The 23,600-nt window shown below is 35.5% G+C and overlaps 2 protein-coding genes across 3 annotated transcripts; one reads left to right on the top strand and one right to left on the bottom strand.

The window, feature by feature from the left end:
* Window positions 1-1,189: 1,189 nt before the first annotated feature.
* On the bottom strand, window positions 1,190-4,247 carry LOC129896503 (AAA-ATPase At3g50940-like). Its single transcript, XM_055972422.1, has 3 exons — window positions 3,673-4,247; window positions 2,415-3,095; window positions 1,190-1,880 (listed from the first exon to the last, which is right to left on the bottom strand). Exons 1-3 carry the CDS (start codon window positions 4,015-4,017, stop codon window positions 1,347-1,349), a joined length of 1,560 nt encoding a protein of 519 aa, XP_055828397.1. The 5' UTR covers window positions 4,018-4,247; the 3' UTR covers window positions 1,190-1,346.
* Window positions 4,248-9,138: 4,891 nt separating this feature from the next.
* LOC129894303 (syntaxin-81-like) lies at window positions 9,139-22,857 on the top strand. Of its 2 annotated transcripts, none has more exons than XM_055969924.1 (8): window positions 9,139-9,275; window positions 14,171-14,352; window positions 14,795-14,878; window positions 15,003-15,107; window positions 19,927-20,070; window positions 21,038-21,304; window positions 21,426-21,557; window positions 22,253-22,857. In XM_055969924.1, exons 2-8 carry the CDS (start codon window positions 14,275-14,277, stop codon window positions 22,394-22,396), a joined length of 954 nt encoding a protein of 317 aa, XP_055825899.1. In that variant the 5' UTR covers window positions 9,139-9,275; window positions 14,171-14,274; the 3' UTR covers window positions 22,397-22,857. The 2 variants fall into 2 exon arrangements, with proteins under 2 accessions (XP_055825899.1, XP_055825900.1); XM_055969925.1 differs by having other exon boundaries at window positions 9,142-9,275; window positions 14,273-14,352.
* The last annotated feature ends 743 nt before the right edge of the window (window positions 22,858-23,600 follow it).

Genomic DNA, 23,600 nt, shown 5'->3' with positions numbered 1-23,600 from the left:
TTGTCATTCTCAATGTTGCCTTGGATAATAGTCCCCATGTACTTGAAACTTCTTTCTTGGAGATGACTTGAGTATCCAACTTCATTTCCACGTTTGCTACATGAGGCATATCACTGAATTTATGATCCACGTATTCTATCTTAGTCTTGCTCAATTTGAAACCTTTAGACTCCAGGGTTTGTCTCCACACCTCTAGCTTGTCGTTAACTTCGCTACACGTTTCGCCAATCAGTACAATGTCATCAACAAATAACACGCACCAAGGCACCTCCCCTTGAATGTGTCACGTCAGAACATCCATCACTAAGGCAAATAAAAAACGAACTAAGAGTCTATCCCTGATGCAACCCCATCGCCACTGGAAAGTGACCCGAGTCACCTCCCCTAGGTCTTAGTTCCGTCATACATGTCCTTAATAGCCCGAATGTACATGATTGGAACTTTTTCAAGGTTAATAAACAGCATATGAAGGTTCGTTTCCCTATACTACTCTACAATCTCCTCACAATGTGGATGATTTCCGTAGTCGATCACCCCGTCATAAAATCAAATTGATTCTCAGAAATAAAAACCCTCCTCCTCATCGGCATCTACATATATACAAATAAAAATCTTACTTGTTGCATGCATACACACATGTTATAGTAAATCTTGATTCTTGAACGCCCTAATGAAATTCCTGACTTAATTATTATTGGCATGAGATGCTTCTATTTGCCAATTCATAAAAAATAATATGGGGAAAATAATGGAAGTCAACATGAACAGGGACTATTGGAAAATAAGTGGAAGAAGCTTGGGGATTGCAATAAAATACTACTCAAATTTTGTAAATGCTAACTCATTTTAGTCAAACCCCACAGGTCTTTTGAAATGTAAATAGGGGTGTTAAATTGAGGGATCTGCTCAAGTTGAACGCATTACAACGAAGGAAATTAATCAACAATCTCATTCCCACCCGTCTAAAATTTGTTTGTGCCATTATAGATCATTTCGCACCGATATTTAACTTTTGTCTTTGTTTGTTCTCGAGTCTTACCGGATTGACAATCTTTTCTTGTTCATAAGTCATGTTGGGAATGGTATGACTTTAAATATAATCTTCATTCTATTTATCATTAAACTACTCATAGATTTTGACATTTTGTCGTAGTGGGAAACTTACCTTGTTGACAAGTCATGCTGAGAGGGGCACAATACTAAATACAATCTTCATTCAGCCTATAAGTTTTTAAAAATGGGAACAAATACAATTTACTAGATATGCTCCTTTATAATTTATATAGACCAAATTAAATGAAAAAAAATGTCATATTCTATAATAGGCTCTCTTTTTTTCTGTGGTTTTAACTCCCCCCATTTGGTAAACCATTTTCTTCCTCCTTTTCTTTTATCCCATTTTCTGCACCTTCTTTCTTCTTATGAAGAAAATTAATCATCCCCTTAAGTGAATCCTCAACTTCATCTTCCACATGTGGTATTTCCAGTTTCTTAGCCTTAGCCTCAGCCTCAACCTCAGCCTCTTCCTTCTCTTTTATCTTTTTGTGAAGAAAATTAATCAACCCTTTAAGGGAATCTTCAGCTTCATCTTCCTTCAACAGTTGTTCTGCCACTTCTGCTGGTGTCACATTGGCTGTGTCAATCAATTCCTCAATTTCTTTGAACAATTTATGATCTTTAATCCCCAAGTAATTGACAGCAAGAAGTTTGAAGCCACAAGGTGTGCAATATGCCATATGAATGTGCACATCCATTCTGCCAGGTCTCAGCAGTGCAGGATCAAGTTTTTCTATGTGATTTGTTGTGAAAATTATGATTCTTTCGTCTCCACAACTTGACCATAATCCATCAATAAAATTCAGTAAACCTGACAAGGTCACCTGCAATAAAAAAATATATTAGTAAGGTAAGTAATACACAATACACTAATGTCAAATCCAAATTTTGCCAATAATTGACTCTTTATTTGTTCAACAAAATCATAAATTAATGGAGGGTGAAATTATTGTAGTTCGATGTCAGTAAAATTTGTAAAAAAGACGTCGACTAATTCGCAGGTCGGGATGCATTATAACATTTTGCTCCAAACTCCTTTCACATTCTTGTCATGTCGAAATACTGCACACAAAAAAGGGACAGCTGAGTGCAGATCTTATCCAATTTATGGTAATTGATTAGTTATCCTCAAGCCTGGAATAGCGGGATCAAAACCCATCGTCTTCCACTTGGCCACACTCTGACTACAAATTTCATGCTACCTCATAAACTAAAATACATAGCCCTAACTTTCTATTGTTTATACAAACTTTTTCTATTTAATCATTTGCTATTTGAAACACACCGTCCAATTAATCCGAGTTCATACCTAGTAGGTATAGTAAAGATGGGAAATGGAAAATAAAAGACTAATTTACCTTGCTTTCTTCTTGATGAAATCCATTAATTGAATGAACAGCAGCAGTTCGATTAGCCAAGTTATCTTGCAAGTCAATGGTACAGTCAATGTCCTCAACCACCAAAATGGACTTATTGGCTGTTGCAACCAACAACTTCCTTAAATCTGAATTCCTCCTCAGCGCAGTCAACTCCAAATCGTATATATCGAAGTTCAAATAATTCGCCATTGCAGCAATCAAACTAGATTTCCCAGTCCCCGGAGGACCAAACAACAAATACCCTCTTTTCCATGCCTTGCCAACTTTCCTATAATAATCTTTCCTCTTCACAAATCTCTCCAAATCCTTCAAGATCATGTCTTTTTGGTCCCATTCCATCGCTATTGTCCCAAAAGTGGCAGGATGATCGAGATTCATAGGCTTCCACATGTCATGTAAATTGTACATGTTTTCGTAATCCACAGTGTGAATCTTGATCGTCTTGTTTTCATGTTTTTGCAATTTTGCTTCTTTCATGATGTATGGCAAGTAAGAATTAAGGACAATGTCCTTGTTTTTCTTGTGAAATGTCAGCTCAAAGGACCTGATTTCAGATTTTAGAGTGGAATTCATGTCTCTGGGATTATAAAAGTGTTTAGCTTGTGTTTGTCTGCAGAGCCAAATCCACTTGAATGTCTGTCCATCATAAACATCTGTCACCTGCTGGAATAAAACCTTAAGCTTAAAAATCATCACCTTCATGAGATATATTATCTAAAATTATCAAGAAGTTAAATGCGGAAGTTTACCTGAACTCATGGATACGGATATCTTTCAAATAAGACGTACAAATTTTTAAAGAAGGGGACTTTCACTTTTCCGATGGTGGATTATTAAGAAAAAAAAGGTCATATGTCTAATTTGGGACCATAACCTTACTCATAATTATACATAGTTCTCCCTTTCTATTTTCACGGGTCTATCGTTAAATTAGAAATTATATAAGCAGACCTACACATAAAAACATATACTTTATGATGCTTCTTGTGCACATTTAACTTTAAGCATTAAGTAGATTGTCGGACTACTTCTATGTTGATTGGACCCTCAAAAAATGTTGTTGCACCCATGTCTGATCCTCCAAAAATGCATAGCTTTTGAAGGATCCATACACACCCGACAATATTTGTGAAGAGTCCAAGCAACATAGGCCATAACTTCTAGTTTAGACCACAGCTTTTATGATAACAAATACTATAACATGCAATTATCATTATATATGTGTGCAAGACATTACCTCCTCATTACGTTCCATGATGATGTTGAAATTTTTCTCCTTCTCAGGCTTACTGATTTTAAGTCGCCGGATGTTAGGGGACAACTTGTTGCCCAAATAGATTGCAACAGCTTCATAAATTTCGTTGTTGACGAGGCCATCAAATTCGTCAATCACCATCGTTAGCTGATTTGAGAACTTGGTGAACATGTTTTTGAGTCCTAAGAAGAGATACTCATGGAGTTCGGGGGGGATGTAATCATGGACTATTGTGCGAACCAACATGGCTGTTGCAGCAACAGAGCCTATTGTCGATAAAACCGTCTTGGCCAGGGCCATTTTTGATTCTGCTGATGAAGAGGACATGTTCTTAAGAACGTTTTTTGGGCTAGTGTGAGTTCAGGATTTTGCAGTTAGTGTTATGTGCCAAACGTGTTATAAAATAGTAACCAATATACTGGTTCTGATCTACAAGAAGGTGAGGGGAAACATGGTGCAATTGCAATTGAGGAAAATGCGAAATTTATAGGAAAATCATGTGAAGAAAAGAACAAAAATGGAGTGAGAAATTTGGCCAGAGGAAATAGAAAAAAATTGCACTAAGACGTACAATAGTAGTAGTTGGTATTGACTACGTAGACTTTGAAACTTTCTTACATGTGCCCACTAGAATTTCCTTGGGGGTCACGTCTTTTGCCAGTATTTCACCTGCAGTATTTATGGGGCTGAGCTGCAAGTCTGCAACTGACGAATGATAGTCAGTCGAACATCTATCATCACAAAACTATATAGTGCATATAAATTAAATATTATTTTATACATGTATAAACACATATTATAGTAAATTTTAAAGCGCTCGTCACGGAATTCCTGACATGTTTCTATTTCCAACATTTGTTATTGGAAATACGTGGAAGATGCTTGGGGATTGACTCTAAATTTAATAAGGTTTTTTGAAGTGTAAATAGGGGTGTTAATAGAACCACGAAAATTAATCGACAGTCATGTCCGATCCGTCTAAAATTTGTTCGGGTCTTTATAGATCATTTCACGCGTACACTTAACAAGTCTTATCGTATTGACAAACTTGCGTTGTTAATAGGCCATGCGAGGTGAGGCGAGACTTTGAATATTATTTTTTTTCAATTTATATAATGTAGTTTGATTGAATACGAAGTTTAGGAAATATGAAAAGATTTTATAAAATTTTAAAATTTACTCTTAAAAAAGTACACCTACCTTTGTGGACTTTTTTCTCAAATAAGTGGGATCTAACATGGCAAAATATTGATAATTTCATCATATAAATTAGGATAGAGGAAGTATCTTCATTCTATTTATCTTTAAACTGTTCAAATGACTGCATTGATTTCGTTAGAACAAAACTTATTTTTTGCTGGACACAAGAAAATGTTCCTTCCTACATATAATCCTTGCACGAACTTTGCCGTCAGGAAAATCTCTTTATAACAATATCGTTTATCTCATTACTTTTTAATTATTATTACAACATATTATAAAGAATACATAATATGTCATAATATGAAAAATCAATTTCACAGAAAATATAAATACTAAAGCTCCCGCTATACGCAGAGTCCCGCTATAGTAAAATGTTAATTATAAAAGATGAAGAAGAAAGAAAGAAAGGGCAGTCTGGTGCACTAAAGCTCTCGCTATACGCAGGGTCCGGGGAAGGGCCCGACCACAAGGGTCTATTGTACGCAGCCTTACCTTGCATTTCTGCCAGAGGCTGTTTCCTCGATGATAGTTATAAAAAGATGTTACTTAGGTACATATCCTACGAGTCTTGTTAAGATCTCCAACTACTACACAATACTAGATGGTGATTGTCCGTACTAGCTTGAGCCCTTAATATTATGAAAACTTAAGTTTATGCTTACATGAATTTGTAAAGAAGAAAAATTGATGCATAGTACTAGTAGAGAAATTACTATTTGCCCTTTTTTCATATACGGAAGTATTATTTACATTCATACTAACTCAATCCATATTACCATGAGATCGTTACTTTTATAGCTAAGCAATTGACTAAAGTAGCATATGTTTAGTGATCATCAGTTTTTCCTTGATAGCCACGGGTAGAAAATCAACCTAGTAGTACACCAATATCTTTTTTTTTTCTTCTCTCAGAAACGAAACGATTTTATTTATAATTAAGGTTTATCCATACAAAAAGGAACTGATCTATGTGAAAGTTCCATCAGAATTACACCAATATCTACAAACAACAAAAACAACTTGTTATTAATACGTTCTATGTGTTCATGAATTGGTTTCACTTATTTTTTTGTCGAAAGTCCATCAAAAATAATCTTTGTACCTCAAAGGTGACACAATATCAATAAGCGAAAATAGAAAGAAATCCTAAAATCTAAGAACAAAAGTTAAAGGATAGGAGAAAGACATAATAAAAAAACTAAAACCTTCAATTAATGAACCAAAACAAGCACCAATTCTATAAAGATGACACTCAAGAGGAATGTTTTCTCAAGCAAACAAACCTACCAACGGTGTTTAGCAACAATGGTCATTGTGTAAACGGAGAGTTTGAGAGTAAGCATTACACAATCTCCAAGATGATTTTTTTTGGAAAAATGAAAATATATCCTCCCCATTTTTCTACCACATTCCTATTCCCATAAACTACCAATGAGACTACATTGGATATGTTGTTGTAGTATATATTCACAAATAATGTATAAGTTGGTAAAAGAAAACAATCAAATAGTTGCTCAGACATGAACTCTTAGACTTTGCTTTTCAGAATTGTATGCTTTTCATTGAACATTCTTACTGCATTCCACATGAAAATATAGTTACTATAAAACGAAGTTGGGAAAATGGTGCTCTATATGACATCAAGTTTCAAGTTCAATATGCTAGTAAGTGGAAGGTTGAAGTTACTACGATTTTATGGATATACGATACTCAATCTAACAATCGAAAAATAATATCGAACATTTGAATAATAAGGGGATCTACGTAAATCATGAGTGCCTCTCCTATAGAAACTCCTTTTGTTTTCTCATAGCTTAACATTAATTTTCAAGGCCAAAAACATGTTAATAAATTACGAACTTATAAAGAATGTGTCTATAAAGTATATGTAGCCTGAATGTATTTGAAGACGCTTTCATTGCATATAATTGACACCATTAATCAACCAAACTCAAATGAAAAAAATAATCAAATAAAAACTTGTTGATTATCTCCCATAGCCTTTAATTGTGTGCATTCAAGCAACAACCTTAAATTTCAATTATTATGAGGTTACGTTGATCAGTCCTAAATTTATTTGTTCTTTTATTAAGGTATAAAATTGAACAAGTAGACACATGAGTCATACGTAACATTATACACGTAGTACATCCCGTAGGACACAAATTGCCATGTAGGATGCTACTAAGACACGTGTCTATTTGTTCAATTTTATACAAGTTTAAGTGTCTACTTATACACGCCAAAAGTTGAAAAACATAAATGTGATTTGAGGCCAAGTTATGCACACTCAAAGTTGAAGAGCATAAATATGATTTGAGGCCAAGTTAAAGAACATATTTATATATTATGCGAATAAAATTTGTGAACATCACTTCAAATAAGATGAGTTAGGCATATCATCAAACACGTTAAATGCATATTTCACTTCAATGATTGTTAGTTATAATCACAAAAAGGGGGGGGGGGGAGGCAGAACTGGATTTAAAAAAATATAGGTGTAACAGGGGATAAAGCACAATATAAGACATATATACGAAATGTATATTTAGGTGTTGGTTCTCCCACACATAACATACACTTCATATACAGTTAGCCTCCCATACTAAGATTGCGTATCGGTCGATTCACTTTTGAAATTTATCGGTTTAACACGGTGACAAATCAAATAAATTATGCACATGAGTTGATAAATTGCATCTTGCTTAAAAACAAATAGTGACACCTTGTATAGAATAATCGAGAGTTTGAGATAGTCAAAGAAACAAAACCATAAATCAAGAATTTTATATGCCAAATGATATACATATAAATTATTAATTTACTATCAAGTTATTGATTAATTCGTTAAGAAAAATCTCAAACCATTAAGGATCGATAACCCGATATAAAAATTTGAAAGTATAGGTTAGATTAATAGATATGGTATTTATGTATGTCTAATTAGGTAGTTTTTCCTTGAATCTAGTTGGCTAGATATACCGTTCATGTATTCACGTACGTTTAGCTTTTGCTTTAAAAATACGTACATACACTTATAGTTGAAATCAAATATTGTATTTTCACAATTTCAATTAGAATTAGATATTATATATGTATAAATACAATGTATTTTCCTATATTTTAATAGGAAATATTGCTACGTTTTTTTTTTTTTGAAAATCTCACTATATATTGCAAAAAGGATCATGCACCGCATTTTTCCCTTCTTTTTTTTTTTTATAAAAAAAACATATTACCCACACCATACCTTAAAAATGTTTTCTTTTAATCTTGAACCTAGTTCTTATACAAAATCAGGGTTCCACTAGTTTAAAAGGAGATAAAAGGATAAAACTTTTGCTTTTTAAATCTTTTCATTTTTATGTTAAAAATGTTATACAAAAATTTAAGCAAAAAAAATAAAAGGTTAATTTTTTTGAAAGAATACAAGAGGAGAATCGGAGAAAAGAGAATTATGGACAAAATTGTTGGAGGACAGTATTGAAATGAAGAAGAAAAGTTTTCAAATGGCGAACTCGATATCTACTTGACATAGAATCAAACTCAAGAAAATAAATTAATGACATAGAATCAAACTCAAGAAAATAAATTAAGTTAATACGTATGATGACAATGATATTGGATTTTTTTTAATCTAGTCATTGACTTTACAATGCAATCAAAAGCCCTACCACAAAAGTTGCAACGATGCACGATCAAAGCATCGGTCCAAGAAAACTTTCAAGTTTTTAATACTCTGATTTTAAAGTGATGATCAACTAAAAAAAATTATTCAAATATTCAAGGTTAAAATGCTTAATTCTACTTCTTTTTATGATATGGATAATTTCTTTTATTAATTTTAGCGCAACATCATCCACGTGTAACACCACTTGTGGAGATATAATACAAAATTGAAATAAACCTAGTATATTGATAAATGTGATGGTGAGTTATTATGTTTTTTTTTAAATATAATTTTTATCTTAAACATAATGTATATATAATAATTTTTTATATATATTTATTATTAATTACATGATACACACGCACATACACTTAACTAGTAATAAATAAAAAGATAAGAAAAAAATACAAGAAATGAACAATGCTCCACATGCAGAGAGGGTGTTAAAATTTTCCCCAACTTTACTAAATTATTATTCAATTTCAATTGAAACTACCCATTTTGAAACGGATCCCATTTAAACCCGACCCGGTTCAGCTGTATCTGTTATGAACTATGAGCACAGTTGGCTTTCTCTCCTTTTTTCCTTGCCGGCGGAATCATATTGCCGGCGGCAAATTCGCCGGGATTGATGGAATCGGCGGCACTCAAAATTGCCTGATTTGGTTGCGTGAGCGAATTGATTTTCCGTCCAACTGATTTTTTGACGAAGGTAAATGTTCCCTAGAACTCGGTCTTATATGATCTATGAATTGAGTTACAATGCTTTTACTCTTCTCTAACTGCATAATGATAGCCTTTGCTTCAGTTTCTAGTTCTCTGTGCGATTTTTCACTAGTGCATAAATGATCTATTTTTAGGTTTACACTCTGATTTTTGAGTATTAGTACTAGAGAAGAGCGAAAACACAGTTAGAATACCGGAGAATATTATTAATCATTATGTACTTGAGGTTTTAGTTCTTGACATGAAAGATGATAGTACAATGGAATTTGAGAGGAAAACGAGCTATAAAATAGCCTAAGGCTATTCTAAAGAAATGAAAGGGATAATGTATGTCTTCCAAAATTCACTTGAACTCCAGTGAGCATCCTTGAGTTTATGCTTCCGAAAATCATGCTTAACAAAGTCATACTGCAAGTAGAAAACAAGCACAGGGGCAATGATTTTTAGGGACCAATAGAGTGACTACATTGAATCTTCTCCTCATATCCCTACCGTGTTTTCCTGATGCCTTGTCAACTGCCTCACCACGAAATAAGTCTATATTCTTGAGAAATTCTCCAGGATTTGACTCAAAAGAGCACCTTTGAAATGTTCTGATCTTCCACTGCAATGCAAGTGCTCCTTTCCCGTTAGGGTATCCTAAAGCAAGTCACAAGGTAGAAATACATCCATGATGCCACATCTTTTCTTCGTTTGAGTCATCAAATCTCAGCCTGCAATATATGTTGTCCCCACTGTTTGACTCCAAGAGCCATGTCATCCTACTAACAAAAGTAGTTTTGGTTGCATCATTTTAAAAGTTAACCCATCTGGCAGGCTATGCATCTTCATCATCATTAGTAACTTTTCATGCATCTCCCCTCCAAGGCTATGTAGAATGAACCGTGTAAAAGGGACAATATTGAAAACTGAAAGTGCAACAATTGGCCTCAAAATGCTGCCAAGATTTAGTAGTCCAACTTTAGACTCTAGAATTATCTTCATTGCAAGACCATGTTGAAATTGAAGAGAAGCATTTGATGCAATTTTACCACCAATTGATATTCTTACCAACTGAGCTTGCTGCCTTTCCATATTAATAGCCAACTTGTTTATGAATTTTAGAATATGCTTCAGCTGCCCCAGTTTACTCCTACAGTCTACGAGACAACTATATTGCTTCTCATTGGGTGAAACTACAGTGTGATTATGAACTCGAGAGAAAATGATATCCAGAGACTTATATAAGTGACACGTAGAGGCAGAAAGACCTATCAAGTAGTTAATGCTACTAGCTCCAATCAACAGTGAAGTATTAATGCTACTAGCTCCAACCAACAGTGAAGTATTAATGCTGCTAGCTCCAACCAACAGTGAAGTAATGTCCAAATAAGAATCACAAGAATAGATAACCTGTCTATTAGGGATATGGTCAGCTGAGTACTGAAAATACTAAGTAGGGAGACAATATCCTTTTCGAGCATCGGAAAATATTGTCGGCATTATTTTTTCCACCTTTTCTCAACCTTCCTAAATTAGAAATGTAAGACATCGATTTTTCCATGCCCAGAATGTTTAAAATGGTGTTGTATATAGAAAGAAAGCATGATAAAGAAGAAATTTCCATGGAATAATATGACCAACAACCCCAATTATTTTGTGCGAAACACCAAGAGCAAATGCAGATCCTTGTCTAATAGCCACATTAGAATCAGTCAGTTGCTCAAGGTATCTTGATGTAATGGCATGAGAATCTTTACCTTCCAAAGCTACAAGGTAAGCAGGCATGAAGCTTCTCAAGGCTTCTACAGCTCCTTGTATCTGCAGATTAGAATCTCTCAAATTCTAATGGAGGACGTCAAGCAGTCTCCATTTAATTTTATCTGTTAATGGAGCACGGACCAATGAAATGCACTCACTGTAACAGGGAACACCAAAACACATTATTCCTCCACCATATCCACAATCCAGCAGTGTTCTCTCAGCTGCAAGAATTCCACTCGTAAATTGATTCAGCAGAACTGGGAAAGAATATTGTCACACTCATGAAGAGCCAAACCAACTTTCTCAATATCTAAAGTTATACCATGGCATATGCACAAATCAGAGGACAATGTGCAAGGCAATAATTTGCCAACAACATTACTAGTAAGATGTCCCGGACCAAACTTAGTAAGAGAAGGAAAGACATTTGCACTCAACTTAGAATGCATTTCAAAATATTGTTGCCAGCAACAAATGTCCCATGGTCAACATAACAAGAGTCATAATCGGAAAAACCATCGAACATGCCAATTAGCATAACGGTTAGTTCCCCCTGTGCTTGAAGATTGACATAGAAAATGACATGTTGAGATATCAGAACCTCAGGAGCTCGACCACCTGAATTTGCAACCAGAGAGTTTCTTTCCCAAATATAACCCTCGGCTTCAACCTTCCCCATTGTAGATGTAACAAATCTCCGTTCCCAGTACAATTTATAACATCAATGACCTCCGGTTTCCATCATAGGTAACATGTAATCCCGTTGCACATTCCAATTCAGTGTCTAATCTGATATCGGAACAAAGAAAGAAACCAGCGGAATCCTCATATTTTCTCCACAGTTCATCAACCCTTTTCTTGTCCTTCTCAACAGCGAAAGATATGTCGTCACTACAGAGCTTCTCAGTTTCCGTTATATCTTCAGAAAGAAGAACTAATTTGTCAAAAGAACCGACTACCTCTCTCATTGGCATTTCATCAAACAGCTTATGCGCATACACATCAGGGGGTGAGGGGCACACCAATAACTCTTTCCCTTCCTTATCAGCTTCATTTTCCTCTAGCTGAATTGCATCTAGCCTCCTGCACTCCCTAAAAGAGGAACGTTTGGCAGAGAAATACTCCACCGTTGTTACTCTATTTTCTTCAATTACAGGGCTGTAATAACAAGAAACTGCTCTGTTTCTTTTACCAAATTCAGTTCACGAGTCTTTCCTTCCTTTGTCAGACAAACACTATCAACCAAAACCAACTTCAAAGGGCTAGTCTCTTGGTTGTATGCGACATCGTCAATGGCGAGAAGAAGAGTTTCAAGAGCATGAACCTGATGAGGAACAAAAGAGTCAGTCAAAGAGGACTTGGATTCTAAATTTTTCACCTTAAGCTCAGAGTCAGCAGGTGTGTGGCCATCAAAATTGTCAGTGCCAGCATTCGAGGTTAGCTCAAAATTAATTGCTACTAGCTTTATCATACACTCCATGGAATATTGTAGTTCACCTTCATTTTTCCAATAAGAACTCAGAATCCGAAACATTGGTCAGATTGCTGATGACGGAGGCACTGTTTCCTTTGACCCTTAGCTTCATTGATCCCATCTCCTCTACAGATTTCTCCTTTCTCTTCTAGCATCTCCGTTGAAATACTTCCTTTGTCAATGTTAGTTGGAATCGCCTCCTCAATTGGAAAATCGATTTGACCAGAGTTGTTGAGAGGAGGTTGTTGCTGTCGAAACAGCAAGGGTGGAGAGCTCTGTCCCGATACACTATCGATCCTTGACATTTGTGTGCTAGTAACGGATCCAACGTTACCAGATTGGGAACCCATTGTGACCCCTCCATCTGAAACCACCCTGGAGGCATACAGTTGAATACTGTGGAATGCCGATAAAAATGAGTTTGTGACGATTTCTCTGGTTCCAATCTCTAGCAAAAATCATGTTTTTGTAAGATTTCTCCACCACCGTGCCATATATGTGTTTATTCCGGAGAGACTGATGAGTGATACCCAGTGCATACACATTCCTTGGTGCACTCAAGGAAGACTTGAATTGTGGGTCTTCTTGTTCCCTTATCACTTCCCAAGAAATCTTTGGTTTCCCTTAGTCGAGAAGAATTTCTCTCTACCTCTCGATTTTGCCTTGAACTTACGCTAGAGATTGCAGAGCAGGCTTCTGGACCTTTTCTATGATCTTCTCCATTGTGGAAGCCATTGATGAATACCCATAGTTGTGAGGATGATACTCTGATTCCAAATGATGCAGAATGGAATTTGAGAGGAAAATAAGCTATAAACTAAGCTAAGCTAAAGCTATTCTAGAGAGAGCTAAAGGTTGATTTTAGCAGCCTTCAGTTTACCTAAAGACCTGCATGTGGCCCTTTCTATTCGTGCATTAATTTTTATATTCTTTGGTCTGGCTTTGGAATCTAGTTACTCATTTATCTTACGCGCTCTATTACTCATACAGCGCTACATGTCTATCAACTCAATCTTAATAACCAATAAGGAACCAAAAATTAAAACAATGCTTCAGTCTCTACAGCTTTAACTAAATCCATATGCAACATAATACCTTTGGATATAACTTAATAAGAAAAACAAGAAGTGTTTATCTCAGTTCTCCTCTTTTCAGATATTTGTATGATTTTGAACCTACCACAATTTCAATCCTTATCCCTACATAGATCTAGCTGTTGGAATTAAACAAACTTATTAAACACTTTTTTGAGAAAGCTCCTCATCACAAGTCCAAACCATCTCAACCTCCCTTCCCTCATATTGTCCACCACAAAGGTCACTTCCCACTTTGTCCCGGATATCCTCATTCCTAAACTGAGGAGTAGTTGATTCATTGGATTTCTAAACGTTTCTAACTATTCAAAGCAATCAATTTCATTCTCTAACCTTCCAGGATCTAAGCATTTGAAATCCATTAAGTTGAAATATCCCTTAAATCTAAATTTGGCCATCTACATGGGCCACGCGTAAGGTTAGTAGCATGTTCTTTAATCAGGATTAGTATATAGATTACTTGAATACTAATATCTCCAACTATAGGTATGGTTTATGTTTTCTGATTGTAAGTTGTTACAACTGAGATTGTAGTTGATGCATTGGAACTTGGTAATTTCATTTCTGTAGAGTTTTACGCGGAAGGAAGAATATCTTTGGTTCCACTATATACCATTGAAACTTCACCATTTGATAAGGAGATATCTTCTTATTTTTCTACTGCAATTGAAGGAATGTCAAAAGTTAGGGACAGAACGGAAGATTTTAAAGATGTTGCACGTCGATCAGCATTGTCTTTGGGATATGATGAGGTACATTAACTTATTCAAGTTCATTGCTTTTCTCTATTTTTGGTCGAAAGAATAATGTAGCGTGTTGTGAAATTCCTTGAAGAATCTTCATGCTCATATGGACCCTAAGTCCTTTTCCTATTACGTAGAGTCTGATCGTGCATATAGTTCAGTAATTTCCTTATGTATCAATTGTTCATACCATCCCTGGATCAGATCCCCAGTTCTATAATTAAACTGATCAATAATTTGTGTGGTTGCAAATGTCTGGCAACTTTGTTTTCATTGCAGATTATTTATGATTTATAATTCTCTTGTTTGCGTGAGAACTAGTATTCCATGAAATTAAATTTCAACACTCTCTTTCCCCAACCCCCACTCCCCACCCCACCCCTTTTTAGCCTATGTCATACTACCATCAGATCTTAGAATATGTCCCCTGAACTTAGATCTTTGTTGACAGTCGAAAACAGCTGGCTTATTGGCATCTTTTATCATGCATAAACCCCGACAAAGGCCAGGATTCACCAGAGCTGCACTTAAAACGGTATATTTTCTTACACACAATGCTTATCTTATTTTGTTATGTTGCTTGTGATTTGTCTTTTATATCCTTCTGCTCATACATGATCGCAAATCAAAAATCCTATTCATAAAATTTCATTGGTCAGCTGGAGAGCATTGGGACACTAGAGCAATTTTTGAGGAAACACAAGAAGGATTATGTTGATTTGCACCGTACAACTGAACAAGAGAGGGATAGCATTGAGCATGAAGTAAGGTTATGTACTCTTATATCTGTTTTCTTTCTTCCCTTTCAGTACTTCTTTTCCCCCCTTTTTTTTATGGATTCCAGAACAGGACGCTTAGCTAGACTATCTTCTTCTTGCTGCTATGTTGATGTACCCTGGACCTATTCATTCCTTCTCAGACTCGCCTAGCGGTCTTTTTCATCTCGTAAAACGGTATTTCTCTCTTTTATCATCTCTTCAAGGACATAGAGCTTCAGTTCCCCTTCTTCCTAATGGACTACGAGGACCCTAGGACTGAGGACTCTTAAGAAGAAGGATTACCGTCTTGCGTACCGTACTGGCTTACCCTTATTAAGAACAGACTGGCTGACTTCCTGGCTTTTTTTATTCAAAGAAGGCAAAGAAGATATATTTTATTCTTTCTGCATGATGGTCTCTTATCAAATATATGTTAATGAAAACAAAGGGGTATTTCAGTTTGCAAATAGGATTAGGCCATATCACAAAGGTGAGGTTGTAGTTGGGATTACATATTTGAGACAATTATGCTGTTTTGCCTCTATTTGATGGTGATTTGCAATTTTTTTATTTAAGAAAATATCAATCTACTCCACTTTTAAACTAGTTGGGACTGCTATAGGAGTCTTTTATATCTAGGAACCCTTTATATTTCTTCCTGCTATATTTGGATCCATTTTATTTTAAAACTTAAGAAATTCTTTTAAGGCAAATTAGGGGTTAGCTAAAATTAAATGTTCAAAAAGTCCTCGACCTGGCCAAATACAAGTGTAAGAACAACTATACCTTAATCCCAATCAATTGGTATTGTCCATATGGTTTTATTTTCTTCCATTGCGTTATATGCTTACCACATCATTCTAAGTCTACCACATACCTTTTAGAACTTTTAATCACCATAGTATCGCATCTTTAAAGTAGTACTTTAGAGGTTTATGTGGGACATGCCCTAATCATCTCAGATAATATTCTCTTATGTTATCCTCTATGTATTATGCTACTTACTCTTTCTAAAAAAATAGAAGAGATAATTCATAAAAAGTTATATACAAATCACTACCCCCTTTTTTGAATTTTCTGATAGATTCATTCAGTAACTTCAACCAACATCTGATGTTTTTTTGTACTTCAATTATCGTATTATCTTGTTGTAGTTACTGTTCAGAATGCTTTGTTATTCTTTCACTTTCGTTTATTCTCTCTCTGGACTGTTTTTCTTGAGATGAGGGTCTATTGGAAACATCCTCTCTACCTCTGAGGTAGGGTTAAGGTCTGCGTACACTATACCCTCTCCAGACCTAACTTTGTGAGACTATATTGGGTATGTCGTTGTAGTAGTAACTTTCAAAACAGTCAAAATTTGACCTTTGTAGTAGTAACTTTCAAAACAGTCGAAATTTGACCTTCAGTGCCATTGCTACTTACTCTTCCTATCTGATGTGGTAATTTATAATCTTGTTAATTGTGTATGGCGTGCATTAATCTTAGCATCTATATTCATACAACAGTACAACACTCATCTTTTCTTTTTTGATTGTTAAAGGTAAATATATTAACTTCAGCAATAAGATAATGCTGTTAAATAAGTACAGAAAGAGGCTACATTAGGAATTGTGCAATGAGCTCAGGATGTCAATCATAGGATCTACGTCATTTGCAATAGCCATGTTGCACCAAAAAAAAAGAAGAGAGGATATACACTTGTATTTGATACTAATTACAGATTCAGTTTTGCTCTCAAAAGCTCTCGCATTCCTTTCTTTCCATATAGTCCACTAAATCACCATAGGGATGGTATTTCAAGTTTTCCTCTTCACCTTGCCAAGTCCTTTCAAGTGCCAGCATTGTAGTAGTTCCTTTGTTGTTCTTTGCATCATCCATTTAATTCCCACTAAAATTAGAAAGAGACTCCATATCTGAGATGTGAACTTACAATGAAGAAATGAATGGTTGATATTATCAGCTTCATTGTTACAAAGCAAACATCTGCCACATAAATTAATTCCCCTTTTCTGAAGATTTTCATGTGTGAGACAAACTCCTTTCGCCACTAACCATGCTAAATATTCCACTTTATAGGAGCTTTGTTTTTCCAAATACACTTCCAAGGCCAATTTTCAGTTGGGGGGTGACTTAAGTGCGTGCAGCATGATATAACAGTGAACCATCCCTTAGCGTCACATTTCCAATGTAAAGAGTCGTCTCTGGACAGAAGGGGAGGCAAACTGTGTAGCTGAGACAACAAAGAGCAAAGGTTGTCCACTTCCATATTACGTCTGAATGTAATATCCCAACCAGAGTTAGACCAATATTCTGATATTAATGCTTCAGGATTCTGTGCCACTGTATATAGGAAAGGATATTGATCCTTCAAAGGTGAAGAGCCCAACCAAGTGTCTGTCCAGAATCTTACTTCCGTACCACTTCCAATTTCTACTGATGTGTTTGAAAAATGTCCCAGTGAATTCTCAGATGCTTCTATATACCACATGTTTTGGAGAGATATGGTTGTTTGGTTATCCATGGATTGAGAAATCCATATTTTGTCACAATGACATCTCTCCACAATGCTCCCACCTCCTTGTTGAACCTCCAAACCACTTAAGCTGCAAAACTTTTACTTTGAATCTTTAAGTCTCTAATACCAAGGCTCCTGACTTCTTGTCTGCAGACACTGCACTCTTTCTAACCAAATTAAATGTCATATTCTCTCTATTACTCCGCCACAGAAAGTCTGCATATTTTGTGTATTTCATGCACCACTGCTATTGGCAAAGGGAACAACATCATAGTATAGGTGGATAATGAATCTAGTATTCTTGATAAGCACTAACCTTTCCCCAAGAGAAAGATACTTCCTCTTCCAGCAAGAGAGTTCCTTTCACACTTCTCCATGATGTCATGGAGTCCCGAGTATTTTGCAGGAAAAGAACCTACTGTACATCCCAAAGTTCCTGAAAAACGCTCTTGGAGTAATTAATATGGAAGCCTGATTACTGCTTCAAAGAACAAAAGAACCATGCACAGAGAAAAGATCTGTCTGCATACAAAAGGTGGGTGATATGCTGCATACAAAAGGTGGGTGATATGCATCTCTCCCCGGTTCCTCAAACTTGAGTTGAAGCCTTTAATCCACCCGTGAACTTCTGCCACTCCAAGCATTCTACTTAGGGCTTCCATAACCAAGGTGAAAACAAAAGGGGAGAGAGGGTCTCTTGCCTTAGACCTTTTTGTGCAGTAAAGAAACCTTTGGGCGATCCATTGATGATAAGGGACAGCTTGACTGTGGAAATGCAGAAATGGATCCATCTGCTCCATTTTTCCCCGAAGCCCATCAACTTTAATATGTTGATCAAGAAGTCCCAGTTCACATTGTCAAAAGCTTTTTCGCTATCTAGTTTGCACAAAATACCAACCTCTTTCTGCCTCAATCTGGAGTCTATACATTCATTTGCAATGAGTGAGGCATCTACAGTCTGTCTACCACTTACAAAAACTATCTGAGAAGGGGAGATCAGCTTGCACATAACAGATTTGAGTCTATTAGCCAATAATGTGGACAGCACTTCGTAGAAACTGCCTATTAGATTCATACAACACTCATTTGTGAACATGTTGTCTTTGAGACACAACATTTACTCCAATATAATATTATTGGTCTCAAAATCGTTCTATAGCACTTGCCTTTCTCTTTATTAATTATCATCCCCATAGACCTCTTGTAGCATTCCTCTATTGCAACCATCGAACTTTCATCTATCACGTCATTCTTTTAAAAAACTGGATCTGTATATCTGAATTGTATGCATTCGGATACCACAGTTGTGTCCAATCTTACTTCACATGCGTTTTTATTATGGGGGCTAATCTTGCAGTACATGATTTCTCTAAGAATTATTCAAAATGAAATTAATTGGTATGAAAGACATAATCTTACGAGAAAGGGCATATTTTCCCTAGTTTTAGGTATGGATCTAGTAAAAGAGTAAATTTAACATAATAACAGCTCTGTTTTTTTTTTTTTTTTTGGGGGGGGGGGGGGGTTGGATGGCAGGGACGAATAAGGGGTAGCGGATGGGGAAAGTGAGTCCTGATCTGCAATCCCATTCCATGGAATCATAATCCCAAACTCCTTCTCCTGGACCTTGAATAAGTGCTGAGTAGCTCACTGCTCTACCAAGTGCTTTAGGGTTAGCCCACATTTGTGGTTTTTAAAATCAGGAGAAGAACCGGGTGTATGATGGAATAAATTGGCCCTAATACACATCTTGAACATTTTTCTGAAGTTCGATCATGTATAGTAATGATCTTCTTGTTTTTTTATATTCATTTTTTGTATTGCTTATCTAATTTTTAATATTCTATAAACAGTATTACGTTCAGTCCAGGCAATAATATAAATCCTGGAAAATTACTAGGAAAATTGAAGGATGGAAGCAATAGAAGTTGAATTAGTTGTTACAGTACTCTAACTTCAAGTTTGACTATAAACTGCTATGACCTACTGAATTGGCACTTCTGCACGAAGGTTCTGTGTTTGATTTATTTTCCTGCCATTTAATATGGTCAATTTCTTGTGAAACGTTGAAAACTAGATCTTTGTTTACTCCCTTGAAATATTTGATAACATTGTGTCTTCTTTTCCTGCTTTTGCAAGTTTGAGGTCCTTCTTAACTTTTGAGTCTGGAGAAAGAGATCCTTGTCCACCTTTGTGGTTTGACTTTTTCTTGTGCAGCTTTGTTTTAGTGCTAATGCACATAATCGAGATTGTGAAGTTAAGAGTTAAATTTTTTTGGAAGGATCTTACGAACACTACTTTCTGCAGCTTACTATTTTTGTAAAATCATGCAAAGAGCATATAGATGTACTCAGAAATAGTTTAAATGAGGAAGATGCAAATTCAAAGGGATGGCTTGGATTGAAGGGTGACAATCTGAATGCTGATACCATAGCACACAAGCATGGAGTGGTATGGTTGCTACATACAATATAGTCATCGAATATTCTCCTAATTTGATTAGCATTGCTTCCTGATACATCTCTTCCCACTTTCTGCTGGTATTTGGAAATTCTGAAGTAACTTTATCAATCCTGTTTGAATTAAAGATATTACTAGATGACCTGTGATGTTAGAGGAGTTGATGTTGTGTCCTTGTCTTTGATATGACTCTGTTAGTAGAATACTCATATATTCTTGCGACTATTCTTTTTATAACGTTCCATGTGCCTATGTTAGATACTTCAACTTAAAGATTAATTTAGTTTTACTATTTGGAAAGTCGATACTTTAGTGTAATTTTCTACAATCTGCAGAACACTGTCATATCACAGTTATTTTGTCCCCATTATCTGCTGGTGTTTCATATTTTCTACGAATAACCTGTTTTAAATAGAGAAATTATTGAAATGATCTCTGATATTAGTGGTACTACTTCAAAATTGTTGTCTTTGTTTTGTTTCTAGTAGGAGAGTTCCTACTTTAAATTTGGATTTCTTACTTCCACAGATTTTCTTTCCCTGAATTTTGCTTCTTAGAAAGTGGATGTAATATGTAGTTGCTCTGTGATTTGCACAACATATCACTGACTCGTTGCCATACACCTGCAACTGCAGATGGAGTAATTGAAGTCACTAGATTGTGGTGATTATTTATACCTCTTAGTAATCAGATGGAAGTTAGTCTAAAGCTGTATCTTCTACTTGTTTTCAAACTGCCTCGTGTCATGCTAAGAGTGAGGCTGAGGATGTAAAAGAAAAAAAAAACAGAATAGAGTGCCGAGGCATTTGAAAGCATATTTCTTCTGGTTTATCATGAGACCCACCGTAGGTGAAAATTCTTTAGTAGTATATACACCTAATGGTGTGCACTGCTGTGCTTGTCATTCTTGGAGTGTGGATGGATATCCCCATATTCATTGTTTGCTTTTATACTGCAGGTGTTAATTTTAAGTGAAAAGCTTTACTCTGTCACATCACAGTTTGACCAGTTGCGGGCAATACGCTTTCAAGATGCTATTAACCGAGTGACACCAAGAAGAAAACATAAGAGCACTACCAAATCAAATGCTGCGGAGACCTCTGCTTCTAGTAGTTTGGACCTCGACATGAAAAGGGACTCTGAGGTCAGGGACCCTGATATGTCACAAGCAGCGCCTATGAGAGTCCAAGAACAACTTTTGGACGATGAAACACGTGCCCTCCAGGTAAGTTGGAAGTTTACTAATAGAGGATTTAGTTCTGGCAAGCAAGCGAACTTCTTAAAGCTAAAATCACATATACTCCATTCCTGTACTCTTACCTACTATGATCACTCGCATGATGCAGGTAGATCTGAACAGTCTCCTGGATTCTGTTCAAGAAACAGAAACAAAGATGGTGGAAATGTCTGCGCTAAACCACCTTATGTCTACTCATGTTTTGCAACAGGCCCAACAGATAGAGCTTTTATATGAACAGGTTAGTGGTATTATTGCTATTTTACTTTCTAGTTGGATAGAGCTTCTATCTTGTTAACATGAAAAGAAAATCATTTTCTCTCTTTATTTAACTAATTCAGAAAATCTCTCCATTGCTTCTATTAACTTTGCCATTTGTAGCCATTTCCTAATTAGAACTAACAAACATCACAATTCACGGATCTTTCATTATTCCATGTCTAAACTATATGCGGTTATACTTTTGTTAATTTGTTTGTTTAAGCATTTAGAAGGATTTCAAGCATTTAAGTCCCTATATACCTCTTGAGTTTAACAATTGTCAGCAATCGACATACATGCAAGACAAGAAAAGCATAAAGAAAGATTAAAAACAATGAAACAATGGAATACGTGTTGGTAGATGATCAACCAGGTTACATGTTTCTTTGAAGTGCACTGAACAGAATTTAGAATGATATTCTTCCATGGCAGATATGAAATGAGATTAAAAAAAGAACTGGGGATTATATATTCTAACCCCAACCTGTTTGGATTGAGGCGTAGTTGTTATTCTTCCATTGGCAAATCATGTCATTATATACTGTATCTTACTGTATTATCTGTAGTATGGGTTTTGATCACTGTATACTTCACGGAAGCTCTTGGTGAAGTCTATGCCTTCAGCAATGAGTTTTGAGCTTCAGTTGGTATGAATTTTATGGTTTTTCGTTTCAGGCAGTTGAAGCTACCCAAAATGTTGAACTGGGTAACAAAGAACTGTCTCAAGCCATTCAACGGAACAGCAGTAGCAGAACTTTTCTTTTGCTCTTTCTGTTTGTACTTACATTTTCAATCCTCTTCTTAGATTGGTACAGTTAATTCTCAGATTTTTGCACTATTTTTGTCTTACAAGTAACGGGAGTATAGAGCTTATTTTCGTCAACTAAAGTTGTGTAACATTACTAGAAGACGTAATACATAAATGTGCCCTTTAATTTGGCTTTTGTCGACATATACGTCTTTCAATTTTGGGTGTGCACAAGTAGATACTTAAACTTGTGTAAAGTTAATCAAGTAGACAAATGCTTTCTACATGACATAATACAAATCGAGTGTATCTCACACGAATTGCAACGTAGGACGTGTGTGTCTACTTGTGCACATTCAAAGTTGGAGGGTATAGATGTCAGTTGAAACCAGGTTAAAGAGCACGTTTATGTATGCCTTACTAGAAATTTCGAGGCAGCTATTGGATGTACTTGCTGATTTATTATTTTTACTTCTATTATTTTTGCTTGCCTCTGCCAGCAATATTGAACTTTGTTCCAACAGTTTCATCAGATTGAACGTCGATTCCATTTTACCAAATCTCGGTTCGAATTTTGTTGATCTAAAATACAAAGTAGGAAAAAACAGAACATGTCTTTTGTTTGGTTTTGATGGGATCTTTTAAACTTGGACCTCTAAAGTAACAAAATTTTCAAATAACAAGTTATGATTACATATATTATAGTTCAAATTACTATAAAGTAATATATATCAATGAGTTTAAGTTAGGGCAAACAACACAACTTTCACTAGTTTAGGAGCATTTTACCTCCCATTTTGTGAGTTTACAATATACTTAATCCTACCATAAATTGCACCTTGGATATATGTATCTGGCGCGTTCAGATAAATGTTAACCGGATACATATAATTAAGTGTATCTAAATAAGAAATGTAACTAAAAGACATAAATTATAGAAGAAATCACGTGTATAACGACTTTGGAGTACTTGTTGTGTGATAACTCCTGAAAAAATTCAAAAATATTGAAATCCTTTCTGATATTTTTGAGCATCAACAAACTTTACACTTCTTTCGAAATGTGGGCTATATGTGCAAATAGGTTATTCTTCAAATACAAGTCATCATGCTTATTGCTTAAGAAAACCCTTATTTTATTAAGGGTATTTATGTAACATCTATCTTATGCTATAAATAGTGGAAAATAACTCCTTTAGACTTGGACTATTTTGATATGATGAATTTCTCGTGAATTGTGTGTAACACTTGAGAGAGTTTGAGGCTAAGACCTTTG

This window comes from Solanum dulcamara, chromosome 7 (assembly GCF_947179165.1).
Source record: "Solanum dulcamara chromosome 7, daSolDulc1.2, whole genome shotgun sequence".
In the NCBI taxonomy this organism is placed as follows: Eukaryota; Viridiplantae; Streptophyta; class Magnoliopsida; order Solanales; family Solanaceae; genus Solanum; species Solanum dulcamara.
This window is presented reverse-complemented; position numbering and strand designations above follow the sequence as displayed.

Coding starts and splice junctions, on each gene's coding strand:
- LOC129894303 (XM_055969924.1), top strand. CDS start 14,275: ATGTCAAAAGTTAGGGACAGAACGGAAGATTTTAAAGATGTTGCACGT. Junction 15,108..19,926: donor GGGATAGCATTGAGCATGAA/GTAAGGTTATGT, acceptor TACTTTCTGCAG/CTTACTATTTTTGTAAAATC. Junction 20,071..21,037: donor TAGCACACAAGCATGGAGTG/GTATGGTTGCTA, acceptor TTTATACTGCAG/GTGTTAATTTTAAGTGAAAA.
- LOC129896503 (XM_055972422.1), bottom strand. CDS start 4,017: ATGTCCTCTTCATCAGCAGAATCAAAAATGGCCCTGGCCAAGACGGTT. Junction 3,096..3,672: donor TCATGGAACGTAATGAGGAG/GTAATGTCTTGC, acceptor TTATTCCAGCAG/GTGACAGATGTTTATGATGG. Junction 1,881..2,414: donor TTCATCAAGAAGAAAGCAAG/GTAAATTAGTCT, acceptor TTTTTATTGCAG/GTGACCTTGTCAGGTTTACT.